The 26,363-nt window shown below is 38.3% G+C and overlaps 1 protein-coding gene across 18 annotated transcripts in view; it reads right to left on the reverse strand.

Annotated features, from left to right (window-relative positions):
- The window catches only part of ZNF148 (zinc finger protein 148), a 148,747-nt gene that overhangs the window by 66,590 nt on the left and 55,794 nt on the right, over positions 1 to 26,363 (reverse strand). For 7 of the 18 annotated variants that reach the window (XM_080658457.1, XM_080658454.1, XM_080658464.1 and 4 more), the window contains 2 exons: positions 23,942 to 24,077; positions 16,684 to 17,032 (listed from right to left, as the gene is read on the reverse strand). In XM_080658457.1, the coding sequence (XP_080514583.1) occupies positions 16,684 to 17,016 (333 nt within the window). In that variant the 5' untranslated portion in view covers positions 17,017 to 17,032; positions 23,942 to 24,077. Of the gene's footprint in view, positions 1 to 16,683; positions 17,033 to 17,958; positions 18,133 to 23,941; positions 24,078 to 25,460; positions 25,696 to 26,363 lie in introns of all 18 variants that reach the window. The other 11 variants (XM_080658465.1, XM_080658466.1, XM_080658469.1 and 8 more) reach the window with 7 other exon arrangements.

Below are 26,363 nucleotides of genomic sequence, written 5' to 3' on the forward strand. Positions count from 1 at the left end.
CTGAGAATCAAATCAACAATTTGGAATATGAGGAAGCAAAAAATACCCAATCAGAATAGCAAAAAGAAAAAAAGACTCCAAAAATATGAAGACAGTGTAAGGAGCCTCTGGGACAACTTCAAGGGTACCAACATTTGCATCATGGCAGTTTCAGAAGGAGAAGAGAGAGAGCAAGATATTAAAAACCTATTTGAAGAAATAATGACAGAAAATTTCCCCTACCTGATGAAAGAAATAGACTTACAAGTCTAAGAAATGCAGAGAATCCCAAACAAGAGGAACCCAAAGAGGCCCACTCTAAAACACATTCTATCTAATGAAGTGGGAATATGCTAATTGTCATCACACCCTCACAAAGATGCAGCGCCCACAGCCAATAAGGAGGGAATATGCTAATTGACTACCACGCCCTCAAAGATGGCAGCACCCACAGCCACAAGATGGTGGCGCCCAGTCCCCTCAGCCCCGCCAGGGCGGCAGGTGCGCAGCATGGCTGAGCCCGCCCCCAGGCGGGTCTGGACGCTCTGTGTGCCTGCCTCCCAGTCCCCTCAGCCCCCCAGCTGCCCAGGGCCAGCCCAAGGTGCAGACAAGCCTCGGATGGTGGCTGCCCAGCCAACGCTTGAGGCACAGGCAAGCCTCAGATGGCGGCTGCCCAGCTGCCCAGGGCGGGCCCGAGGCACAGGCAAGCCTTGGATGGCGGCTGCCCAGCCACCCAGGGCCGCCCAAGGCTCAGGTAACCAGGGCCGGCCGAGGCTTACACTGCTGGCAGTGGCAGCAGCAGAGGTGTGATGGGGGCGTCGCCTTCCCCTGATCACCGGGTCGCCTCCCGCCCCTGAGGGCTCCCGGACTGTGAGAGGGGCAGGCCGGGCTGAGGGAACCCCCTCCAGTGCATGAATTTTCATGCACCGGGCCTCTAGTTATAAATAAAATACCAAGGATTAAAGACAAAGAGAGAATATTAAAAGCAGCAAGAGAAAAGCAGTTAGTTACCTACAAGGGAGTGCCCATAAAACTGCCAGCTGATTTCTCAACAGAAACTTTGCAGGCCAGAAGGGAGTGGCAAGAAATACTCAAAGTGATGAATAGCAAGGACCTACAACCAAGATTACTCTACTCAGCAAAGCTATCATTTATAGAATTGAAGATCAGATAAAGAGCTTCACAGATAAGAAAAAGCTAAAGGAGTTCATCACTACCAAACCAATGTTACATAAAATGTTGAAGGGTATTCTCCAAGAAGAGGAAGAAGAAGAAGGATAAAAAATATGGACAATAAAATGGTAATAAATACATATCTATCAACAATTGAATCTAAAATTCAAAATAAATAAACAAGAAATCTAATGAACAAAATAAATTTATGAATAAAATAGAATCAAGAAGCATGGAAACATGGAAAAGACTGACTAATCTCAGAGGAAAGGAAGGTGGGGGGTGGGAAGAGATTAACCAAAGATCTATATGCATAGATACATTACCAATGGACACAGATAACAGGATGGTGAAGGCCCAGGTTAGGGCAGAAACTGGGTGGGGCAATGTGGGGGGGACATCTGCAATACTCTGAAAAATAAAGATTTTTAATCCTAGCCTATATAATAAAAGCCTAATATGCTAAGTGTCCGGTCATCTGATTGTCCGTTCAACCAATCAAAGCATAATATGCTAATGATATGCTAAGGCCGTTCAACTGCTCATTATGACATGCACTGACCACCAGGGGGCAGATGCTCCGACCGGTAGGTTAGCTTGCTGCTGGGGTCCAGCCAATCAGGACTGAGCGAGATGGGCCGGACATGCCCTGGAGCCCTCCTGTGGTCCCTCCCTGGCTGGCCAACCTCCCGCGTCCCTCCCCGGCCCTGATTATGCACCAGTGGGGTCCCTCAGCCTGGCCTGCATCCTCTTGCAATCCGGGACCCCTCAGTAAATGTTGGAGAGCTGGTTTCAGGACGATCCCGCAGTCCAGGCCGAAGTTCCCCACTGGTGCACGAATTCATGCACCGGGCCTCTAGTAAATAAATAAAAATCAAGTGCCACATGTTAGAATGCAGTGGGTGGAGAACACAGCATCATTTTTTACAATATCCCTGCCATAGGTAGTAACTTAAATCTCATTAAAGGGAAAAATCAGATAAACCCAAACTGAGAAACATTCTACAAATTAAATAGTTGGTAACTTTAAAGTATTATAATCATAACAAAGTAACCCAGACTAAAGACACATGATAATGAACCATATGACATACAAATTTGAACGGGGTCTTTGTGCGAAAAAAACTTTGGAAAACAATAAGGTAACATTGGCTAATTAAAGCACACAATTAGCCAATGTTACCTTTATTGACATTAATAAAATAATACACCCAAGGACAGCCAAAATGTGCATTGTTTTCAAGTGAATAAAGAATATTCACCAACTTCAATATTCATAATCATGTGTTGGGCCTTATCACAAGTGTCAATAAATTTTAAAAGACTGAAATTATACAACATACAATTCTCTGAATACAATGATTAAATATCAATGGCAAAAAGATATCTGGAAAATTTTTAAATATTAAGAAACTGAGCTAAACACTTCTAATTAATTCATGGATAAAAAGGAATCACAAAGGAAGGTAAGAAGTTTAGAGCTTCAAATGCTTACATAAAAAAATAAAGAAAAGCCTGGCCGTGTGGCTAGTTGAGCATTAACCTATAAACCAGGAGATCACAGTTCAATTCCCAGTCAGGGCATATGCCCAGGTTGCAGGCTCGATCCCCGTAGGGGGCATGTAGAAAGCAGCCAATCAGTGATTCTCTCTATCTCATAGTCTATCTCTCTCCCTCTCCCTTTCTCTCTGAAATAAAAATATATTTAAAAATACAAAAAAAAAAAAAAAGAAGAAGAAAAGTCTAAGAATCATCTAACATTCTATTTCAAAAGCTAGGAAAAGAGCAATTTTAAAAAAAAAGTAAGTAGGAGGAAGAAAACAATAAAGATGGAAACTAAATAAACAACAGTGAAAAATCAATAAAACCTAAACCTATTTCTTTGAAGAGACCAGTAAAATTGATAAATCACTTCCCAGACTAATGAGGAAAACAAACAATTACCACTATTAGGAATGAGAAAGAAGAAATTATAGCTCCATCTTTTACTATAAAGCATAAAATATTATTTAGAACTTTGTTCAATTAAACAAAACAAAATGGACAAACTCCTTGAAAAATACAACTTATCAAAAACAGTTCAAGAAAAATATTTAAAATCTGAGTAGCTTTATATGTGTTTTAAAAATTGAATTTGTAATTAAAAACTTTCCCACAAAGAAAACAGCCCCATATTACCTTAATGGTAAAACTTATCAAATATCTAAGGTAGAAATAATACCCATCTTACACAAACACTTTCAGAACAGAGGAGGAAATACTTCTTATCCCATTTATACTGAAGCCAGTATACTGGAAACAAAGATATTACAAGTAATAAAAACTAAACAAACACAAACTATTTATTTTAAAAATTAGTAAACTGATTCCAACAACTTATAAAAATGATGACACATCATGACCAAGTTCGGTTTATCTCAAGAAAGCAAGGTTGATTTAATATTTGAAAATCAATAAAATTCACTATATTAAGATAATAAGGAAAAAAATCGTATGATCATCTAATAGATGAAGAAAGAGCATTTGATAAAGTTATATACACCCATTCATTTTTTCTTAATTTTCAGCAAGCAAGAAAACTTCTTCAACCTAATAAAGATCATGTATTAAAAACCTACAAACTACAGAGGGAAGGCTGGGGAGGGTTGGCGGGGGGAAGGTAAGAGATCAACCGAAGGACTTGTATGCATGCATATAAGCATAACCAATGGATTCAAAATACTGGGGGGTAGGGGAGACCAGGGGAAGGTCAATAGGGAAAAAAAGGAGACTTATGTACTACTCTTTGTAATACTTTAAGCAATGAAATAAACTTTAAAAAGAAAAAAAAAAACTACAGATAAAATAATTCTTAATGACAAAAAACTGAATGCTGTCCCCTAAAGATCAGGAACAAGGCAAAGATGTGTACTCTTACCACTTCTATTCAACATTGTACTGGAGGCCCTATTCAGTGCAATAGGAAGGAAAAAGTAAGACATAGATTGGAAAGGAAGATATAAAATATATGAACAGTATAATCAAGTAATATAACCATAAATAAACTTAAATAACTATTAGAACTATTAAGTACATATAACAAGGTTACAGAATACATAGTCAATATAAAAAGTACCAACTGCATTTCTATGTACTAGACACAAACAATTAGATGTTAAAAATTTTTAAGATGTCTCTTACAATTGTATCCAAAATGTAAAATAATACTTAGGGGTAAATTTAAGAAAATATGTCCAACAACTCTACACTAAAAACAACAAAACAATGCTAAGATAAATTTAAAAGCATCTAAATAAATGTAACAATATACCATGCTCATGGATTGGAAGCCACTATTGTTTAAGGTTGGTTTTCAAGTCAATATATAGAATTACTACAATCCCAATCAAAACCCAGTTGGTTCTAAAGAAACTGAAAGGCTGATTCTGTATTTTTATATGAAAATGCAAACAACCTAGATGATCACAACTGTCTTTCAAAGAATAACAAAATCGAAGAACTACACTACCTAAAATTTTGATATTTACTACAAAAAATACAGCAATCAAGACTGTGTAAAATGATCCAAAGATAGACATTAAATCAATCAAACAAAATGAAAACGCAAGAGAAATGGTTAATGATAGATCCTCCCTTCCCCCAACTGGTGTGCGGAGTATGATGTAACCGGCACCTGCGGCCTGGACATTCCTGAGTACCTAACCAGGCACCTTATATGGACTATACATTGAACCGCCAATCAGCACCTGCCAAATGCCCTAAGCCCTTGATTCCTAAGTACCTAAGTGCCTAATCATGTGCCTTATATGAAACCACCAATCAGCGCCCACTGAGTACCCTAAGCCCCATCCCTTCCCAATCCTCCTCTCAAAAGGCGTGTTCACCTCTGCACGTGTTGCTGTTCTCCCCTTGTGAGACAGCCCGGCAGGGTCCTTCTCCTCTAATAAAGCCTGTAGTCCTGGTTTTCAGCCCTCTGTCTCATCTTTCAGTTAACTTCTATTAAAATGCACAAAAATGACTTGTACAAGAATGTTCATAGCAGCTTTATTCATAAAGTTTGAAAACTAATATATAATCACATAATGGAAAGTAAATAAACAAAATTTAGGATAAATTAATAGAATATTAATCAACAATGAAAAAAAATGAAGTACTTGCTGATACACTCAACCAACATGAATAAACTGCAAAAACATTAATTATGCTAAGCAAAAGCCAGATATAAGAGGTACTAATGATTCCATTTTCACGAAGTTCTCAAGTGACAACTCTAATCTATGGTGGGAGGGAGGAGGGGAGGCAGAGGTGCGGATCAAAACACTTGTCATGGAGGGGGTTAACTGGGAAAAAATACAAGGAAATCTTCTAAGACAATGGAAATATTCTATATCTTTATGAGCTATGAGTTATACAAGTTGAAGCAGTTGTCAAAACTATAACTTAGGATCTGAGAGCATTCCACTTAAAACTTTCCCTCATTTAAAAAAAAAATGTATTTTCACTCAAAAAATGTTTACTTGCCTACAAGAGCCCAGGTACTGCAATAAAAAGTTAAAAGACAGGCTCCAGAAAAAGAGACCTTACAGTCTTGCAAGCAAAGAAAAGCAAAATAAGTTAGCTACAATAATGACACTCACATAAAAAAGAAAGCTTTTAAACTGAAAAGTGAAAAATGGTATATTGCCAAACAAACAATAGTATAGGTACATAAAACATGTATAGAAGCAATAGAAAAAGTAATAGTGGACCTGGACAACTAAAGTAATTTGATGTGCTTATAGGACAAAATGAGGAGAGGCGCTTGAATTACTAGTGTAAGGAGCTGGATAACATGAGAAGAGACCTGATTTGAAGGCTCTTTCAGCCCATGCAAAAGGGTACATTTTAGATGTTTGGCAACAAGAAACCTCTGAAGAAGTTTTAGTATGGGAGTGAGAAATAAAAATCTCATTTTGGAAAGATCACTATAGAAACTGTGTGAAATATAGATTGGATAAGGCTCAGACTACATTCAGTCTAATAAAAAGGGTATTGTAATATATAGACTACTTCATCCAACAACAGCAGAACACACATTCTTCTCAAGCTCACATGGAGCATTCACCATATTCAGGGCCATAAAACACCTCAACAAATTGAAAAGAACGGAAAACATACTACGTATGCTCCCAACCCATAATGGAATTGAATTAGTAATCAATAACAGAAAAACAGCTAGAAGATCCGAACATATTTGGAGATTAAACAACACACTTCTAAATAACATATGGCTCAAAAAATCTCCGGAGAGGATTTTATGAATTTGACCTCAAAGGCAAGGGAAGCAAGAAAAAATACATAGGACTATATCAAACTAAAGTTTCTACACAGCAAAAGAAACTGTCAAAAACAAAAAGGCAATCAACTGAATGGGAGAAGATATTTGCAAATGACACCTCCCGATAAAGGAGTTAATGTTCAAAATATATAAAGAACTTATAAAACTCAACAACAACAAAATATCAGCCAACAAAACAAAAGGGCAACCAACTGAATAGGAGAAGGTATTTACAAACAAGAGCTCTGACAACAGGTTAACAGACAAAATATATAAAGAACTCCATACAACTCAACACCAGACAATCTATACTAATAATCTATACCAGTGGTCGGCAAACTCATTAGTCAACAGAGCCAAATATCAACAGTACAACGATTGAAATTTCTTTTGAGAGCCAAATTTTTTAAACTTAAACTTCTTCTAACGCCACTTCTTCAAAATAGACTCGCCCAGGCTGTGGTATTTTGTGGAAGAGCCACACTCAAGGGGCCAAAGAGCCGCATGTGGCTTGCGAGCCGCAGTTTGCCGACCACTGATCTATACTAATAAAAGGGTAATACGCTAATTAGACCGGTCGACCAGACATCTTCCGATCATCGGGTCCTCCTTCCAGACAAAGCCATGGTGGCAAGGGCGAGGTTAGGGGCAATCAGGCCGGCAGGTGAGGGCGGTTAGGGGAGATCAGGCAGGCAGAGGGGTTAGGGGCAATCAGGCAGGCAGGCAGGTGAGCGGTTAGGAGCCAGTGGTCCTGGATTGTGAGAGGGATCTCCGACTGCCGGTTTAGGCCCAATCCCTGTAGGATTGGGCCTAAACCAGCAGTCGGATATCTCCCGAGGGGTCCCGGATTAGAGAGGGTGCAGGCCAGGCTAAGAGACACATACCCCCGTGCACGAATTTTGTGCACCAGGCCTCCAGTCCTATATAATAAAAGCCTAATATGCTAAGTATCTAGTCGACCGGTCAGCCGTTCAACCAATCAAAGTGTAACATGCTAATGATATGATAAGGCCACTCTACTGCTTGCTATGACGTGCACTGACCCCCAGAGGGCAGTCGACCGGTCAACCAGTCACTATGACGTGCACTGACCACCAGGAGGCAGACGATCCAACTGGTAGGTTAGCTTGCTGCTGGGGTCTGGCCGATTGGGACTGAGCAAGACAGGCCAGACGCGCCCTAGAGCCCTCCTGCGGTCCTCTCAGCTGGCCAACCTCCCGCGTCTCTCCCTGGCCCTGATCGTGCACCGGTGGGGTCCTTCGGCCTGGCCTGCACCTTCTCGCAATCCAGGACTCCTTGGGGGATGTTGGAGAGCCGGTTTCAGCCCAATCCCACAGACCAGGCCGAGGGACCCCACTGGTGCACAAATTCGTGCACCGGGCCTCTAGTCCAATTATAAAATGGGCAGAGGACCTGAATAGACACCTTTTCCCAAGAATACATACAAATGGCCAACAGGTATATGAAAAGATGCTCTACTTCACTAGCTATTCGGGAAATGCAAATCAAAACTACAATGAAATACCACCTCACATCTGAGAATGGCTATTATCAATAAGACCAGTATAATAACAAGTGTTGGAGAGGCTGTGGAGGGAGAAAAGGAACCATCATTCACTGCTGGCAGGAATGTAAACTGGTTACAACCACTACGAAAATCAGCCTGGCGGTTCCTCAAAAAATTAAGAATAGAGTTACCATATGGCACAGCAATCCCTTTCCTGAGTATCTACCTGAGAAACTCGAAAACATTTATTTGCAAAGATACTTGCATCTCTATGATCAATGCAGCATTAGTCACAGTGGCCAAGACATAGAAAAAACCAGTGTCCTTTGACAGAGTATTGGATAAAGAAGATGTGGTACATATACACAATGGAACACTACTCAGCTATAAGGAAAGATGAAATGCTGCCATTTGCAACAATATGGACCTTGAGAATATCATGCTGAACAGAGAGAAAAAGTCAAGAACCATATGATTTCACTCATTTGTAAGATATACTGGTAACACCGAAAACAACAAATGAACAAACAAGACAAACAAACATACAAAAACTAATAGACACAGACAACAGTATGGTCTTATCAGAGGGGGAGGAGGTGGTGAAGAGGTATCAAAGGGTAATTCGGGTCAAATATATGATGACAGAAGGAGATCTGACTTTGGGTGGTGAACACACAATGCAATATGGAGATGTATCATAGAATTGTACACCTGAAACCTATATAATCTTATTAGCCAATGTCACCACAATAACTTTAATTTAAAAAGAAATTGCAGGAGAAATGAGAAGATATGCAGAACCAAATGAAAACAAAAATACAACTTATCAAAATTTTTGGAACACAATGAAAGCAATGCTTAGAGGAAAATTTATAGCATTGAATACATGTATTAGAGAAGATCTAGGAGAAACTGGTAAAGGTGGCGGCACAGGTAAACCCGGTACTTGCTGCCTCCCACAAACACATCAAAATGTACAACTAAAATACAGAACCATCAATCCTAACCACCAGAAATCTAGCTGAATGGAAGTCCTACAACCAGGCAATTATAAAAGAAGCACATCAAGAATGGTAGGAAAGTCAGAGACACAGAGTGGAATTGTGGAACCAGCTGAATCCCACACCCAAGTGTGGCAGTTTAAAATTGGGAAAGATCTTGGATGTGGAGGTTTCCCTGAGGAGCGATGGTTTCCCTGCCCACACCAGGCCCCCCAGCCAGGAAGAGAAGCACCCACAACTTCTGGCTGAAAAAAACAGCAGGAATTGTGGTTGAGTAACACAGAGGCTATGGGAATCCCAGGCACTTTCTCTAAAAGGACCCACGCTCGGACTTACTTGCACTCATTCCCTCTGAGCTCCGGTGCTGGGGCAGCAGCTTGGAGGTACCTGGGACATTCAGGGAGGAACTCAGATGTCTAGAATCAGGGTGAGAGCTGGAGGGACAGCTTTCTCCCAGACAGAAGTTTTCGCACAGGCCATTATTCCTTTGCTGAGCCTTCCCCACCACAGAGCCAATAGGTTGCACCATATCTAAATCTCCATCAACTGGGCTCACATTTTTTGCTCCACCTTAGTGATTCCCTGAGCCCCTGCCCCTCCCTACTTGCAGGCTCATCCAAGCCATTTCCAGTGGTTTTTCCATACAACTGGTATCTCTTGCCTCATGCTTTGGACTTTTCTAAAATTTCTCCAATAAGCAGCAACTGGCATCAGAGTGCCTCATACCTCTCAATAAGTGGCCCCAGGAACTGGCACCAGTGACAGCTACCCTGGTTCAGAACTTGGCCTCTTCTGGGCACCTCCAAGTTCAATCTAAGTAGCAGCCATCTGCAGATTGCTTTGTAGCCCATGCTGGGTGGCCCAGGGCAGGGCACAGGCTGAGGCTGCCTTTGCACCTCCAGGGAGGCCCCAGAGCCAGTGCATCCAGTGGTCAGCTTCAACATGCCAGATTACAATCCTACCACCTCTACAAGTGACACACTCAAAGAGCAGACTCGGTGAGCACCAAAGCCTCACTGAAGCAAGTTCTGCTCCATAAGGTCAGCTCCTGCACAGTAGGTCTTCTGCTATAGTTACAGCTAATATTTGCAACCGACTGGCCTGGCGGGGTGGGGTAGTGTTAATCCCTCCCACTGACACTAGCATCAATCAAGACTCAATTACAATAGGACAGTGCACACAGCTCACACAAGGGCACCCCAAGAATGCCCAGCTCAGGTAACTGGAGAGGCTGAGCCACTGGGCCTTACAGGACACCTAATACACAAGGTGACTCTACCAATTCCAGGAGACATAGCAGATCTACCTAATACATAGAAACAAACATGGAGAAGCAGCCAAAATGTGAAGACTAAAAAACATGTCACAAACGAAAGAACAGGAAAAATCTCCAGAAAAAGAACTAAATGAAATGGAAGCAAGAAAACTACTAGATACGAAGTACAAATAATGGTTATAAGGTTGCTCAAGGAACTTAATGAGAACCTCAAGAAACTTAGTGAGAACATCAACAGCATAAAAAAGGAGCAATCAGAAATGAAGCATACACTAACTGAATAAAGAATAATTTACAGGGGATCAACAATAGAGTAGAGGGCGTTGAGAATTAAATTAAGAATTTGAATATAAGGAAACAAAAAGATATTGGCTAATCAGAACAGAAAAAGAAAAAAAGAATGCAAAAATATGAAGATAGTGTAAGGAGTCTCTAGGACAACTTCAAGGGTACCAACATTTGCATCATGGCAGTGCCGGAAAAAGATAGGGACAAAGAAATTGAAAACCTATTTGAAAAAATAATGAAGAAAACTTCCCCTCCCTGGTGAAAGAAATAGACATACAAGTCCAGGAAGTGCAGAGAGTCCCAAACAAGATGAACCCAAAGAGGCCCACACCAAGACACATCATAATTAAAATGCCAAAGGTTAAAGACAAAGAGAGAATCTTAAAGCAGCAAGAGAAAAGCAGTTAGTTACCTACAAGGGATCACCCATATAACTTTCAGCTGATTTCTCAAAAGAAACTATGCAGGCCAGAGGGAGTGGCAAAAAACATTCAAAGCGATGAATAGCAAGGACCTACAACCAAGATTACTCTACCCAGCAAAGCTATCATTTAGAATTGAAGATCAGATAAAGAGCTTCACAGACAAGAATAAGCTAAAGGAGTTCATCACCACCAAACCAATATTATATGAACTGTTAAATGAACTTCTTTAAGAAGAAAAAAAAATTTTATAAGAACAAAAATATCTACACTAATAATAGCCTAGGTGGCATCACGCCCTCATGTCATCAAAAGATGGCCATCACAAGATGGCTACACACACAGTGGAGGCGGAGCCTAGAGGCCGCTACACATGGTGAGGCCTGGGGGCCCCATGGCTCTGTGCAGCACGGAGGAGGCCAGTCCTGGCATCTCCGCCAGCTTCCGCAGAGAAGGCGGGTCCCAGCGGAGGAGGTGGGTCGCGGCAGGGGAAGGCAGTTGGGGGGCGATCAGGCCAACTGGGGAGGGCAGTTGGGGGCAATCAGACCCCAGCAGGGGAGGGCAGTTGTAGGCAATCAGGCCGGCAGAGGAGGGCAGTTGTGGGCGATCAGGCAAGCAGGGGAGGACAGTTGTGGGCGATCGGGCCGGCAGGGGCGGGCAGTTAAGGCATCAATCAGGCCGGCATGGGAGCGGTTAGAGGGCGATCAGGCTGGCAGGCAGGCAAGCAGTTAGAAGGCAGCAGTCCCGGATTGTGAGAGGGATGTCCAGAGGTCCCAGATTGGAGAGGGTGCAGACTGGGCTGAGGGACACCCTCCCCCACACACACACAAATTTCGTGCACCAGGCCTCTAGTGAACAATAAAATGGCAATAAATACATATCTACCAATAATTGAATATAAAATAAACAAACAAGCAGAACAGAAAAAGATTCACAGATACAGAGAACATTTTAACAGTTGCCAAATGGGTGGGGAGGGTAATGGGTAAAAAGGGTGAAGGGATTTAGAAATACAAATTAGTAGTTATAATATAGTCATGGGTGTATAAGTACAACATAGGTAACATAGTTAATAATATTCTAATAACTATGTATGGTATCAGATGGATGAGATTTATCAAATGATCACTTAATAAATTTTATAATGTCTAATCACTGGGGTATACACCTGAAATAATATAGTATTTTATGTAAACTATAATTGAAAAAATAAAAAATAACGATTAAGAAGAAGAAATAAAGATCTGAAAGAAGATCTAAAATCAATCATCTAAACTTCCACCTTAGAAACCAGGGGTGGAAAGAGCAAATCAAATTGAAAATAATACAAAAGAAATAATAAAAATTAGAGCAGAAATCAATGAAATTGAAAACTGGAAATCAAGAGTGAAAATCAAAAGCTGGTTCTTTCTAAATATATATGAAATGACTAAGTTCTACGGGGGAGAGAGGAAATGGGAAACTGTTGTTCAGTGGGTATAGAGTTCAGTTTTGCAAGATGAAATGGTCTAGAAGTGTTTTACAACAACATGAGTATAGTTGACACTACTTTACACTTAAAATCTGTATTTAAAAAGGGCAACAAGACCCTAACTAGCCAGGCTTAAAAAAAAAAAAAAGGCAACAAGCCTCTACCCAGGCTAAGAAAAAAAGAGAGAACACATAAGCAATTAATATAAAAAACGAAAGTGGAAAAATGAAACTAGATCACCAACTTATACCATACACAAAAACAAATTCAAAATGGCTAAAAGGCTTAAATGTAAGATGGGAAACCATAAAAATCCTACAAGACTCCATAGGCAGCAAAATAGCAGACATATGTCACAGCAATATCTTTACAGACACAGCTCCTAGGGCAGTGGTCGGCAAATCGTGGCTCGTGAGGGGCGGAAAGAGCAAATCAAATTGAAAATAATACAAAAGAAATAATAAAAATTAGAGCAGAAATCAATGAAATTGAAAACTGGAAATCAAGAGTGAAAATCAAAAGCTGGTTCTTTCTAAATATATATGAAATGACTAAGTTCTACTGGGGAGAGAGGAAATGGGAAACTGGGACCACATCAAAATAAAAAGCTTCTGCACAGCAAAGGCAACCATCAACAAAACAACAAGAAAGCCCACTGCATGGGTGAACATATTTGCCAATGATATTTCAGATAAGGGTTTGCTTAATCTCCAAAATCTACAGGGAACTCATACACTTAACAAAAGGCAGATAAACAATTCAATCAAAAAATGGGCCAAGGACCTAGACCAGGGGTGGGCAAACTTTTTGACTCGAGGGCCACAATGGGTTCTTAAACTGGACCGGAGGGCCGGAACAAAAGCATGGATGGAGTGTTTGTGTGAACTAATATAAAATCAAAGTAAACATCATTACATAAAAGGGTACGGTCTTTTTTATTATTATTATTTCAATAGTTTTATTCATTTCAAACATTTTAACAAGAATGTAAACACTAATTATTATAATTTGAAACTTCAAAAAATGGAGGAATCAGCACAATAACATACCTTATATTGAAGATGGCAAAGGCAAAATAAAATTGCCTAACAAAGGAAAGGTACAAAAGCCTTTCAAATTGAACTTAAATATAATAAAATAATTTAAAACTAAAACAAATAGAACAAAATGTGTAAACAGTAAATTAAACATTTTCTTTAGTGCAACTTCCAAATTATGCCCGGGACGTAGATGTAGATGGCAATGTAGACTGGGTTGAAAGGTTTTTGGTCTTTAAAACATCAAATTCAGTGGGAACAGTGTTGTTGGTCTCCTTTTTAGCTAATGCTCTGATACTGTGCTCTCCAGGGGCGTGTCTCCCTACATCACCACGATAACGTGTCTACGCATTCCCAAGGTGATGTCGGGAGACACGTCCGCGGGCATTACAAGGAGCCTCTGGAAGACTGAGAGGTTGTTCCTTCTACTGAATGGGCGGATATAAATCCGCCCACTCAGAAGAAGGAGCTTCGGCCCTGTTTCCCGACGTTGCCATGTTAACACTGCTGCTGGTGAAGGAGCGGAGGGGAGAGCAAGAGAACCCTCTGCTCTTTCGGCTCCGCGGGCCGGATAGAACAGCTGAACAGGCTGGATCTGGCCCGCGGGCCGTATTTTGCCCATGGCTGACCTAGACACTTTTCGAAAGAGGACATACAGAAGGCCGAGAGACATATGAAAACATGCTCAAAGTCACTAATCATCCGAGAGATGCAAATCAAAACAACAATGAGATACCATCTCACACCTGTCAGAATGGCTATCATCAACAAGTCAACAAAGGACAAGTACTGGCAAGGATGTGGAGAAAAGGAACCCTTGTGCACTGCTGGTGGGAATGCAGACTGGTGCAACCACTGTGGAAAACAGTACGGAGTTTCCTCAAAAAGTTAAAAATGGAACTCCCATTTGACCCAAAAATCCCACTTCTAGGACTATATCCCAAGAAACCAGAAACACCAATCAGAAAGGATATATGCACCCATATTTTCATAGCAGCACAATTTACAATAGCTAAGATTTGGAAACAGCTTAAGTGTCCATCGGCAGATTAGTGGATTAAAAAACTGTGGTACATCTACACAATGGAATGCTACGCTGATATAAAAAAGAAAGAACTTTTACCATTTGCAACAGCATGGATGGACCTGGAGAGCATTATGCTAAGCAAAATAAGCAGTTGGAGAAAGATAAATGTCACATGATTTCACTCATATGTGGGATATAATGATCAACATAATTTGATGAACAAGAATAGATCCAGAGACAAAAGGCAGTGGGAGGTGTGTTAGAGAGCAACCAAAGGACTTGTATGCATGCGTATTAGCATAACCAATGGACACAGACACTGGGGTGGTGGGGGCTTGCCCATGGTGGGAATGGCTGGGGGGGTGGGGGGGAGTGTCAAGCGGGGAAAAAAGAGACATGTGAAATTCTAGACAATAAATAAATAAAAATGAAAGTGGGGACACCACAACAGACTCCATGGAGATTGAAAGGATAATAAGGGACTACTATGAACAATTCTATACTCACAAATTTGATAACCTAGATAAAAATTGATCAATTCCTTGGAAGATACAATTAGCCAAAACTCACACAAGAAAAAATAGATAATCTGTGTAGGCCTATATCTGTAAAAGAAATTGAATCAGTAATTAAAACCTTCCAAAAAATAAAATATCAGGCCATATGGACTCAGTGGTCAATTCTACCAAACATTTAAGGAAGACATTATACCAATTCTCTACAATCTCTTCCAGAAGACGGCAAAAGAGGGAATACTCCTAACTCATTCTAAGAATTCAGGATTACTCTAATATCAAAATCAAACAAAGGTATTACAAAAAAAGAAAACTAGACCAACATAGCTCATGAACACAGATGCAAAATCCTCAAAAAAGTATTAGCAAATTGAATCCAATAATGTATAAAGAGAATTATACATCACAACAAAGTGGAATTTATTCCAGGTATGCAAGGCCAGTTCAACATTCAAAAATCACATCAACCTACTGAAAAAAGAAAAGGCTATTGCAATGGGCTATGTAAAAATTGGTAAGCATATATACTAGAACACAACTATAAGCAGTTATCCATTTATTCACACTATGTGCCAACAACTGGGATATAAGGGAAAATAAGACAAACTTCATGCTCTTGTAGAATTTATAGTCTATTAGAGAGAACACTGAACAAGCAGTCACAAGCCCCTAAATCAGGGACTCAACCTAAACTGGCAGGGTGATGGTGATGAAGCACTAAATAGGTTAAAAAACTGGGAGCGGTATGGCTGAGGAGAATATTATAAGCAGGATATATGAAGGTCATAAATCAAAAGAAAAAGTGCAATTAAATGTGCTGAAAGGAATCCAGGTTTAATATCACAGAAAGAATAGAAAAGGATTGCATATGGTTATGGTTTTGCTGGTTGTCGGGTAAAATTAAAAATACAAGAAGGAAAAAACTTTATGGGTGCTTACAAGGGTGCCTACAAAAGAATACCTTAGGTCAGAGGTGGGCAAACTTTTTGACTCGAGGGCCACAATGGGTTCTTAAACTGGACGGGAGGGCCGGAACAAAAGCATGGATGGAGTGTTTGTGTGTACTAATATAAATTCAAAGTAAAGGAGCGGAGGGGAGAGCAAGAGAACCCTCCGCTCTTTCGGCTCCGCGGGCTGGATAGGATAGAACAGCCGAACGGGCCGGATCCGGCCCGCGGGCCGTAGTTTGCCCACGGCTGCCTTAGGTGATAAGCCATAATACCTACAGTAAATATAGGAGACTAAAGATCTTAATATACTTTCAAAAGATTAAAGGCAGGAATTGCTAAGTTATAGAATTTGAAGGAGTGCATGCTCTTTTTCTAATTATGCTCAAGTTTCAATCTTTCCACCCATTAAGGAAAAACTCAGAAGTTAAAACAAAATACTTCAAAAATTAAGCACTTAAAATTTAACACACAGTAATCCTGGTGAAGAAATAAATGTTATCCTGGAAAAGATTAGTTCTAAAATGTATGTAATACAAAAAGTTAATCTTGCATTTTCCAATATAATTTACGTTAATATTTAGTGTATCTATTTAAGAACACCAGTGTGAACAATTTAGCCATTAAACATTTTCTGAAATTTCTTCAATGACTTGTAGTATTACTCAATACTAAACTATGTTTCTAATTATATGCTTAATATTTTATAAAGGAGTTACTTACAGGGACATTAAGTGCATACTGTAGTCCTTGAGGAAGTCTTTCATGTGTTTCCATCTGCTCTTCATCATTTTTCACTGTTTCCTCATGGACCATGAGTTCATCATGTGATATCATATCCTGTTGTCTCATTTCACTTTCTTGTAACACTTCATCTGAAGCAAGGATCTCCTGGTGGGGCAGACTCCGATCTTGAAGTACCGACTCCTGCAGGTCCCCAGACACAGTGGACTGGCCAGACACTCCACCCATTACCACCATCGCCCTGGAAGACTGCATTTCGTCTATGCCGCCACATTTAAGAAATAATCCTTCCAGTTTGTCGTCAATGTTCATGCTTAAGTATAACTGCCTAGAAAGACCAAGTTTGGTAACAAAGCATAATAAATTAGTTTTATATGTCTACTTGATAATTTTTTAATTCAAATTATGAAAGGTATACACTTTAATAGAAAAACTTCACTCATATATTTCAGTATTGCCTCCAATTTTTAAATTACCTAGATAAGGCTAGTAGAGCAAAATACAAATTTTCATTTTTGTCTTAAAGGCATACTCTAATCTATTTTTATGAAAAATGAGCCTGACATTAAGCAAATAAGGAAATATGTATTTGTAATAGTCAAAGGATTCATATCCTTTAGGATATTAAATGTTTTATAAGAAGAAGAAATACATTCATTAAGAAATAAACTGACAAAACATTATTAGGCAAGTCATAAAATAAACTTAGAAACAGTCACTAAATATATAATAGTGGATTACAATAATCAAAGAGACAAACATTAAAACAGAAGTACCATATTTCATCTACCAAACTGGTAATAACTTTTAAAAAATTAAGTCCAATGTTGAGGTGGCTGACGAAAAGACACATCTACTGACAGTGGGAATATAAATTAGTTCAACAATTTTCAAAGGCAATTTGGTCTATGCATCAAAAGTCATAAAACTGCATATATTCTTTGAACCAGTGATTATACTTTTAGGAACCTATTCTGATGAAATCAGTAATGCATACAAAGATATACACGAAAAATCACTGTAGTGTATATAACAGTGAAAAACTGCAAATGTACTACATATTCAACAAAAGAAATCTAATTAAATATATTCATATATATGCTCTAAAACTAAACTATAGTGATGGCTGCACAACTCAATAAATTTACTAAAAATCTCACTGAATTGTACATTTAAAACAGGTGAATTTTAATTTTATTGCATGTAAATTATATCTCAATAGGTTTTTCTTAAAAATAAAATCAGAATGGCTACCCTTGGGAGGGGCTGCTGATAGGAGGCAGGAAGAGAAGGATGTCTGAGAGCTGGCAATGTTTTTTCTTGAGTTGAATGATGGTTGCACAGGTGTGCTCACTTTGTGAAATTGCAAGATGTACATCTGTGATATGTGCACATTCTGTCAGTTGTTACAGTACTTCAATAAAAAGTCTGTTGAAACAAAAAATCCATATAATCATAAAAATATTCTTTAAAAATATTTTTAAATGTGGAGAAATATCCCAATATAAAGGGAATTGTGTGTTTGCATGTGTGAATGAATGTGCACACGTTTATCTAAAATATTAATATTAACATTACCAAAGGGTGGTAAAATTACCAGGTTTTTTTCTCAATTATATTTATCTCTAATTTAAAAACTTTCTATAATAAAAACTTTTATAAATGTTTTTAAATTTCTTAAAATGTAATAAAAGTATTTTCATTACTAATATAGTCAAGTAGTTGTACATGATTAAATAAATAGGTCATGATAAAAACTAGACACTATTACATTATCTCATTTTCTCTATTATTATAGAAAAGTCAAGCAATATTAAATCCGCCCTTCTAACTCTGGTTGCTATAAATTCATATTCCATGTGTTATTCTAGGAACTAACAACAATAATCATGAAATTCAAAGAAACATTTCAAAGAAGGTCAAAGCATTGGTACAAAGCTTATTTTTTTTAAAGTGACTTCTATCATCAGACTGTGTGAAATAAACATACATACCCTACCCAAGGAGAAGGGACCATAATTAATAAACACAGTAACTGTGTTTCAGTTTAGTCATCTCTTTCCCAAATCAATAATGGTTACTGCCTTGGATCATAGCTTTCAGAGGTAAAATAATGATCAGTTAAGTTCAAATACACTACTGAAATTTAAATACTATTTCTTTTACTAAGGCTTTTATCTAGGAAGAAAACTTTACTTAAATAAACAGCTAAAAATATATAATAGCAAAGTAGACAAAATAAAAATATAATTCATACTTGCTAATCTTGTTTTCCCTGGTACCAGGTACTATCAGTCTAGATTACATAGAACAAAGGACCAAGAATCTCATTTCACTTTTTAAAAATCTCTAAGTAGCAACTTAAAATCTAAAGAAAATATATTTTAAATATACTACCAAATAACTGTTCTCTTCAAATATTCTATTATCACATTTCTTACAAAATAAATTATCCTATAACTATGTGAAACTTAAGTTCTTTAGGGCTAGAATTTGCTTGTTTTGGACATTTCTTTGGAAATCCTTACCAAATAAATTATATTCTTCTAATCTATTTACTGTTTCCTTAAAGAATTAGGAAAGCCCCTAACTTAAAAAGGACTTACATATACAGTTGCTGCTACAGTTGCTACTGCTACACAGTTACTGTTTTTTTAAGGAGATTTTTGGCTCAGTGGTTGAGTGTCAACCTATGAACCAGGAGGTCATAGTTCGATTGCCAGTCAGGGCACATGCTCTGATTGCTTACTCAATCCCCAGTAGGGGGTGTGCAGGAGGCAGCCGAGCAATTCGCTCTCATCATTGATGTTTTTAACTCTCTCTCCCTCTCCCTTCCTCTCTGAAATCAATAAAAATATTTTTAAATAAATTAATTAAAATTAAAAAGGAGCTTTTTAAAATATAGAAGCTGTAGAAGAGATTATTAAATTATCAATTTAGAGAAACTGACCTAGGACAGAACTTAGTTTTTAAATAAAAAGTGGCCAAAGTTGAAGCTGACTTGTTAAGCCAACACAAGGTCCACATTTCCCTAAAGCAGAAGTACCCAACTCCAATGTTCCTGATCACATACCTCATCAATTTTTTTTTAATTTAGCATATCCTAATACATCTGACCTTTGCACAACACAGGGTTAGAAGTACTGACCCCCTGCATATAACTTTTAATTCCCCAAAAACTTAATTCGTCCCTTGGTATCCTTAAGGGATTGGTTCCAGGATCCCTGTTCAATACCAAAATTCAAGGATGCTCAAGACCTTATAATAAAATGGTGTAGAATAACGCATGCAGTAGACCCTTGGCATCCACAAATTCCCAACTGAGGATCAAAATTAAGTTTTTTAGGGCTAAAACTTATTTCAATTTATGGTTGGCTGAATCCACAGGTGTGAAACCTGGAAATACAGAGAGCCACTGTATATTTATTGGGTAAAATCTGCATATAAGTGGACCCACACATTTCGAACCCATGTTGTCCAAGGGTCAACTGTATATGCATACTATTTTAAACTATACTCCTATAACATTGTCTTAATATATAATGTCCACATCAACAAACACAAATATATTAATACACATATATATATATATACACACACATATATACTAGTATATATATATATTTCTTTTCTTTTTTTTTTTTTTTTACTCACCTTATCCCTAACATCAGACCGAAACAATTAGAATTGAGGAAGTCGAAGTACTTTGGAGATAAAGAATATTTTGGGGGGAAAAGGCAGGTTTGCATAAAGTGCCAAAGTAAGGGACTTAGAACAGGAAGACAGCAAACCTCAACAGAAGTAGTAAATGGAAAGGGAAATAGAAATACTGTAAATGGAAGACAAACTTGACTTCTTTGAAAATTTTCTTGGAAACAGGCCATATACACAGAAAAAATAATTCTTCTTTTTTTACATATGGTTTCTTATTCCTATGACCATATTGGCTTAGCCTATAAACTATTTTTAAGACAATTTCCCTGAAATACCAGAAAATACTAAGATAACACAGATTTCAATATCAATGAACAATGCTCTGATGAGGTTTTAAACTAAGTCTTGGAAAGATCTATCAAAATGAAAACTACATGTACCCCTGACCCAGCAACCTCACTGCTAGAAATACATACAATCCTATGGGCTTATTCATGAAAATTAACCAAAGATATATGTACAACCCTTTAGTAGGAAAAGACTGGAGACAACCTAAGCATCCACCGCCAAGACTTATTATTATTCAACCATACAATGGCATGTACACAGCCATTAAAAGGAATGATGCAGCGGGGACGGGGGCAGGCCAGAAGGGGCCAATGGGGGAAAAAAGGGGACATATGTAATACTTTCAACAATAAAGAATTACAAAAAAAAAAAAAAAAGGGGGGGGAAGGTGGTTGCTATATGTGCTGAAAAAAAGTTCTCCAAGATATATTAAGTGAAAAAATCCAAGAGAAGAAACAGAGACAAATAGCATGACCCACACTTGTATCACATACCTCAGATAGTGTCTGGAAACTGAACAGGAAATGAAACAAGGCTCTCAAATAAAGAAGTTAATTTCACCAACCCTATAGTAAAAGGGAAAAGTACAAAGCTACACCAAGAGAAATGACAAAGGACAAAGTTATTGTCCTTAACTTTCCCCTTCCTACTCCTAATGATCTCAGTCAAAGATCTCATGTGCTTCACAGCACATTCAAAAATCCAAACACAACAAAAGGTCCCATGCTCAAAATTTAACACAAGATACTTCCCTTTTCTAATTTCAATATTTTTAGGGAGGCCCAGGTAAATATAAAGAAAACTCATGTAATCAATACACACTTAGATGTGAATAGTTAAATGTCTTTTCCTGATAAACCTTCAAAAAGAGCCAACTGTTTTTTGACCCAGTTAATGGAAATTCAGGATTTAGGGATATTATATAGGAGAGAGGAAGAAAGAAATAATGCTTCTTTTAAATCATGTCACCTACATAAAAGAGTACACTAGAAGATACAAAGAAATAATTTGCATTTCCAGGAGCTGCTGGCCAACTGGGGAAAAAGGACTAGGGGGAGTAATAAGTCACCCTGAGCTCCTTGAGATGACCCACTATCTTGTAAGTGAAAGGACCTTGGGCAGCTGACAATGGTGTACAACAGCAGAACTGTTAACCAAAATAGGATAAAAATTTAAGTCCAAAGGCTAATTGAACTAAAGGTGGGCTGGTACTCCTGGAGTTTCAAGTTAACCACAACAGGGATTATTAACAAGAACAGGAGAGGAGAGAGAAAGGATGGGGCCCACCTTGGGCCAATTTCTGCAAAATGTACCTTCTAACTCAGCATTATTTCCCCTTTCCAAGTTTTATTCTTCCTCATCTCCAGCCCTCTTCTAGAGAAGCCAAAAGGTACAACAATAGAGATACTGAGGGGGCCACAATACAGCTTCCTGCTCAATTCAATTCCCATTCTCCCTCACACACCCTTTTCCAATAAAAAATGTTTGGTTCAGTTATGTAAAAGTAATCCAAATGGTGGTGGGTTAGGAAACCCCTAGTCATTGTTGTGAATTACCAACCCTCTCTCTCTCCTGTCTTCTAGAAGAGACAGCTTACTCTTCTTGTCACTGTCTAATTTAATGCTTCTAATCAACTATGTATGTGCAATTAGAAACTAAGCTTTACAGAAATAGAGTAAATAAACTTTGAGTCGTGGCTTTTCATAAGGAATTAAACACATGGGCTTTTAATACAAGCATTTGCAAACAATTACTTCCTAAACTGAGGGGACTGTTAGGCTTGTTTTCAGAGGACAAAGTAAACAGAAGCATAACAGATGGACAAGTTGGGCATCAATACTCATTTTTAATCAAGTACACAAGGCACTTAAAATGCTTACTGAGTTCTTTTTTCATAACAGTTCTATGCAATTAATAAGAAAAATATCTTTCCACATTTGTTAATAGGCTTGAGTCTATAGTATAAAATTCAGAGATTATCATAATCTGGAAAGCACTGTGCTGAGTACATTTATGTATCTTACTTCACTTAATATTTACAACACTCAAGACATTAAGGGTACATCCCCATGTAACAGATAAAGAAAGAAAAGCAAAAACTAGGCATATTCTGCATTTCAATTATTCATCACCAAAGTCTTCTAAAACAATGTAACAAGAAAATAGTGGCATTTAGAAATATTAAAATATCAAATTTAGGGCAATTCAAAATGTTTAAAGGCACAATTACAATTTATCTTAAAAAGAAGCTGGGGGGGTGGTGTAGAAAGGTCCACGTAAAAGAGAACCCACCTATATTCTGCTGGATTTAGTTGTTTCATCCATCATATTTTATGTTAACAATTCAAACAATATGAAAAATACTTCCTCTATTAGAAAACTATGAATTTTCTACAGTTTTATATAATAAAAGGAATATCAAAAATACTTCTTAAAACAAATTTCTTGCTCAAGCAAGTGTGGCTCAGTTGGTTAGAGTGTCATCCCATGCCAGAAGGTCAAGGGTTCGATTCCAGGTCAGGGCACATACCTAGGCTGCGGGTTCAATCCCCAGTCAGGTGTGTACGGGCATGTACAAGCATATACAAGAGGCAACCAATCGATGTATCTCTCACATTGATGTTGGTTGGAGTGTCATCCTGTACACCAAGGTGGCAGGATTGATTCCTGTTCAGGGTTTCGGGTTTGATCCCAAAGTCAGAGCACGTGCAGGAGGCAACAGATCGGGGGGGGGGGGGGTGTGTGTGTGTGTGTGTGTGTGTGTGTGTGTGTGCGTGCGTGCGTGCGTGCGTGCGTGCGTGTGTGTGTGTGTGTGTGTGTCTTCCTCTCTCTAAAATCAATTTTTTTAAAAAGAAAATAGTCTCCCTGGAAAATTTAATGTAAAATTTAATGTAAGTATGTATGTGTTGATGACGGCAGATAAAAATACAATGCCCTATATAGCAAAAGAGTTAAAGAAGAAAACACTTTCCCACCTAAATTTCTTAAAGTTACAGAGTAAACATTTTTCTGTGCTGAACAAAACTTAAAATCTAAAATAATAATACAACAATTTTCTCTTAACACTGTTTTGTCAGGGAGAAAAAAATAAATCCCAAGTTTCTACAAGATATAAATACCAAAACATAAAAAAACCATTGCACAAACTCAACATAAAACCCTAGCATCCAAAAACTGGTTTCATATTTGAAAATTTTACTTATTCATGATAATGAAAAACAAGTACTGAAGTTACCTGTTACTAAGGTAAAAATGAAGACTTCAAGGAAAGGAATTCTGTACAGTTGAAAAAGAAATCATGGTTGAATTTCTACCTTTCATAAGCTTCAGTGACCCTCAATACCACCTTAACCACTTATGCCATCCGATTCCTAAAAAATAAACACAATGAACAAAACACATTACTTATGGAGGAAAAAAAATACTGTACAAATACAAAATGGAGAAACTGATACCAATAATGAAGTAATCACTCTTTGTAAATAATAAGCTATACCTGAATGACCAGTGCAATGACTTCTTTTAAGTCTGAAACTAGGAAAATATAATAGTAGTAAGTAATAATTTGTGATATAACCCTGACCTTATAAAAAATAATTTGCCTAGATCTGGAGTTTACAGATTCAGATATGAGACACTGAAGGAAATTCAGAGGATTACAGAACTAAAAGTTTAGAAAAAAAGAAAACAAAGATTAAGAAACCACTTAATAACACTATTCATATCTGCTTTGTAATGTCTATGAAGTGAAGAAGCACACATAATACCAAGCCTTACTAATAATAAAACTAGTCATGTACAGAATGCGTGTGTAATCACAATAGAAAAGATCTAGCTTCAGAAACATAATCAGCAAGGTTATCTTTGACAGGAAAAGCTGACAAAAAGATGAGAGTAATCATAGAGAGACTGTGTACCATATCAAAAAAATACAAAACCAAGGCATATGCTATAAACAAGAAGAAAACTGACAGTATTTTTATAAAGAGACTTGAGATAGCAATTAGTTTTGATAAATTTGTTTAGTAAAAGACTAAAAAGTTATGAAACTTACTATCACAGAGGTGTTTAAAAATACTGGATTCCTATTGTGGACTAAAGGGGCCACATGCTAACCTGACAAGCTCAGGGGAGAACTGCATGACAGTCTTGCAAACTCAGAGACCTAACGTAACCACAAAGGATGGTCTGAAATTAAACTTTAATTAAAAGCAGTTATGGTGAGCAGTTACGTCCTAGGCCTGTACCTTCACTGACAAGGTCAACCTTTACCTTAACTGAGCCTATCTGTCTTTTTGTGTCTATGATAACATACCCTTGAAATGTCTGGGTAACTTGTAACTTCCCTTTTTCTGGAGCCCCTGGGGCACAACCAAATGTGGTGGGCACCAGGACAAATATCACAAATTCCTTCATTATCATGTTAATTGTTCCTGCACCCACCTAAGTATGTGTCCATCATTTTACTTTTTATCCAATCCCAGGGGTTTCCTCAGCTTTGCTTTATCCCAAATCCTTAATCTATCACCAATGAATTTCATGAAACCCACCTATGTCCCTCCTTTGATTGCAATGTATAAATACAAATGTAATCCGCCATTCTCAGAGCATTATCTCAATTCGTTGAGGTTCTGCTTCCCAGCATATGTCGACAGTTTGGCTCAAATAAACTCACAAAAATTCTTTACAGGTTTCAACGGTTTTTTACGTTAACATTACTTGGCGCAGTCGGCAGGATTCCAAAGAAAACTCACCCGGGATCATCCCTTGGACTTTGACTCGGTGCTAGGATCCAGCAAAGGGCCCATTGAGCCCGCCGGTTCTCTGCCCATTGGGTGAACGTGGGTGAGTTGTCTCTTGGATCCAGGACCTTCCCTTGCTGTGGTAGAGGGTCTGACTTTATTTGAGCTGTGTTTTAAAGTCCTCGAGGTGGAACCAGGGTTGACAGAACCCAGGTTAAGGGTTGACAGAACCCAGGCTAAGGCGGGACTGGAGGAAAAAAAAAAAATGGGTGGCTGGTTTTGATTTTGGCTTTTCTATTGGATTGCTGAGAGTCTGAGCAAAAATAACCTTCGCCGTATAAATGAGCTAGCTGAACTCATTCAGCTCCAAAGATAAAGGGGCAACATTTTTTTTTTTAATAGTCTGATTCTGGGGTGTTCTTAGGTGACTGAGAATCTTTGTGGAGGTGTCAGAAATGCAGGAGCCCCATATGGAAGTCCCAATGCAAATGTTAACTAATGGCTCATCTAGGGGGCCACCATAAGGCTTGGTCTGCCCGGGCCCCGAAACTTTCCTGTGGTTTTAGACAGCAGGGAGAGAAACTGGGGCCACATTTGACCCACTACATAACATGTCTGAAGTTTGCTCAGACTACAGATATCCAAAAATAAAAATTAAAATTAACATGGGAAATTGTGCCTCCAAGGCCAGAAGCTCCCAAGACCCCAGCCCTCATTTAATACTCCTGATAGGAAGCCTTTACTTGCAAGTACTTTACAGAAATGAGAAGATTTAACTAGAAAATATTAACTGAGAGATGGCCAAAAATGCAGTTTGTTTGGAGTACCTATGTTAATATTTTGCATGCAGAAATTAGAAAATGCCGGCTCTGAAATTAAACTGAATGAATATATGGGAAGCATATCTTAATTTGG

This window comes from Plecotus auritus (genome assembly GCF_963455305.1).
Source record: "Plecotus auritus genome assembly, chromosome: 2".
NCBI classification, from domain to species: Eukaryota; Metazoa; Chordata; class Mammalia; order Chiroptera; family Vespertilionidae; genus Plecotus; species Plecotus auritus.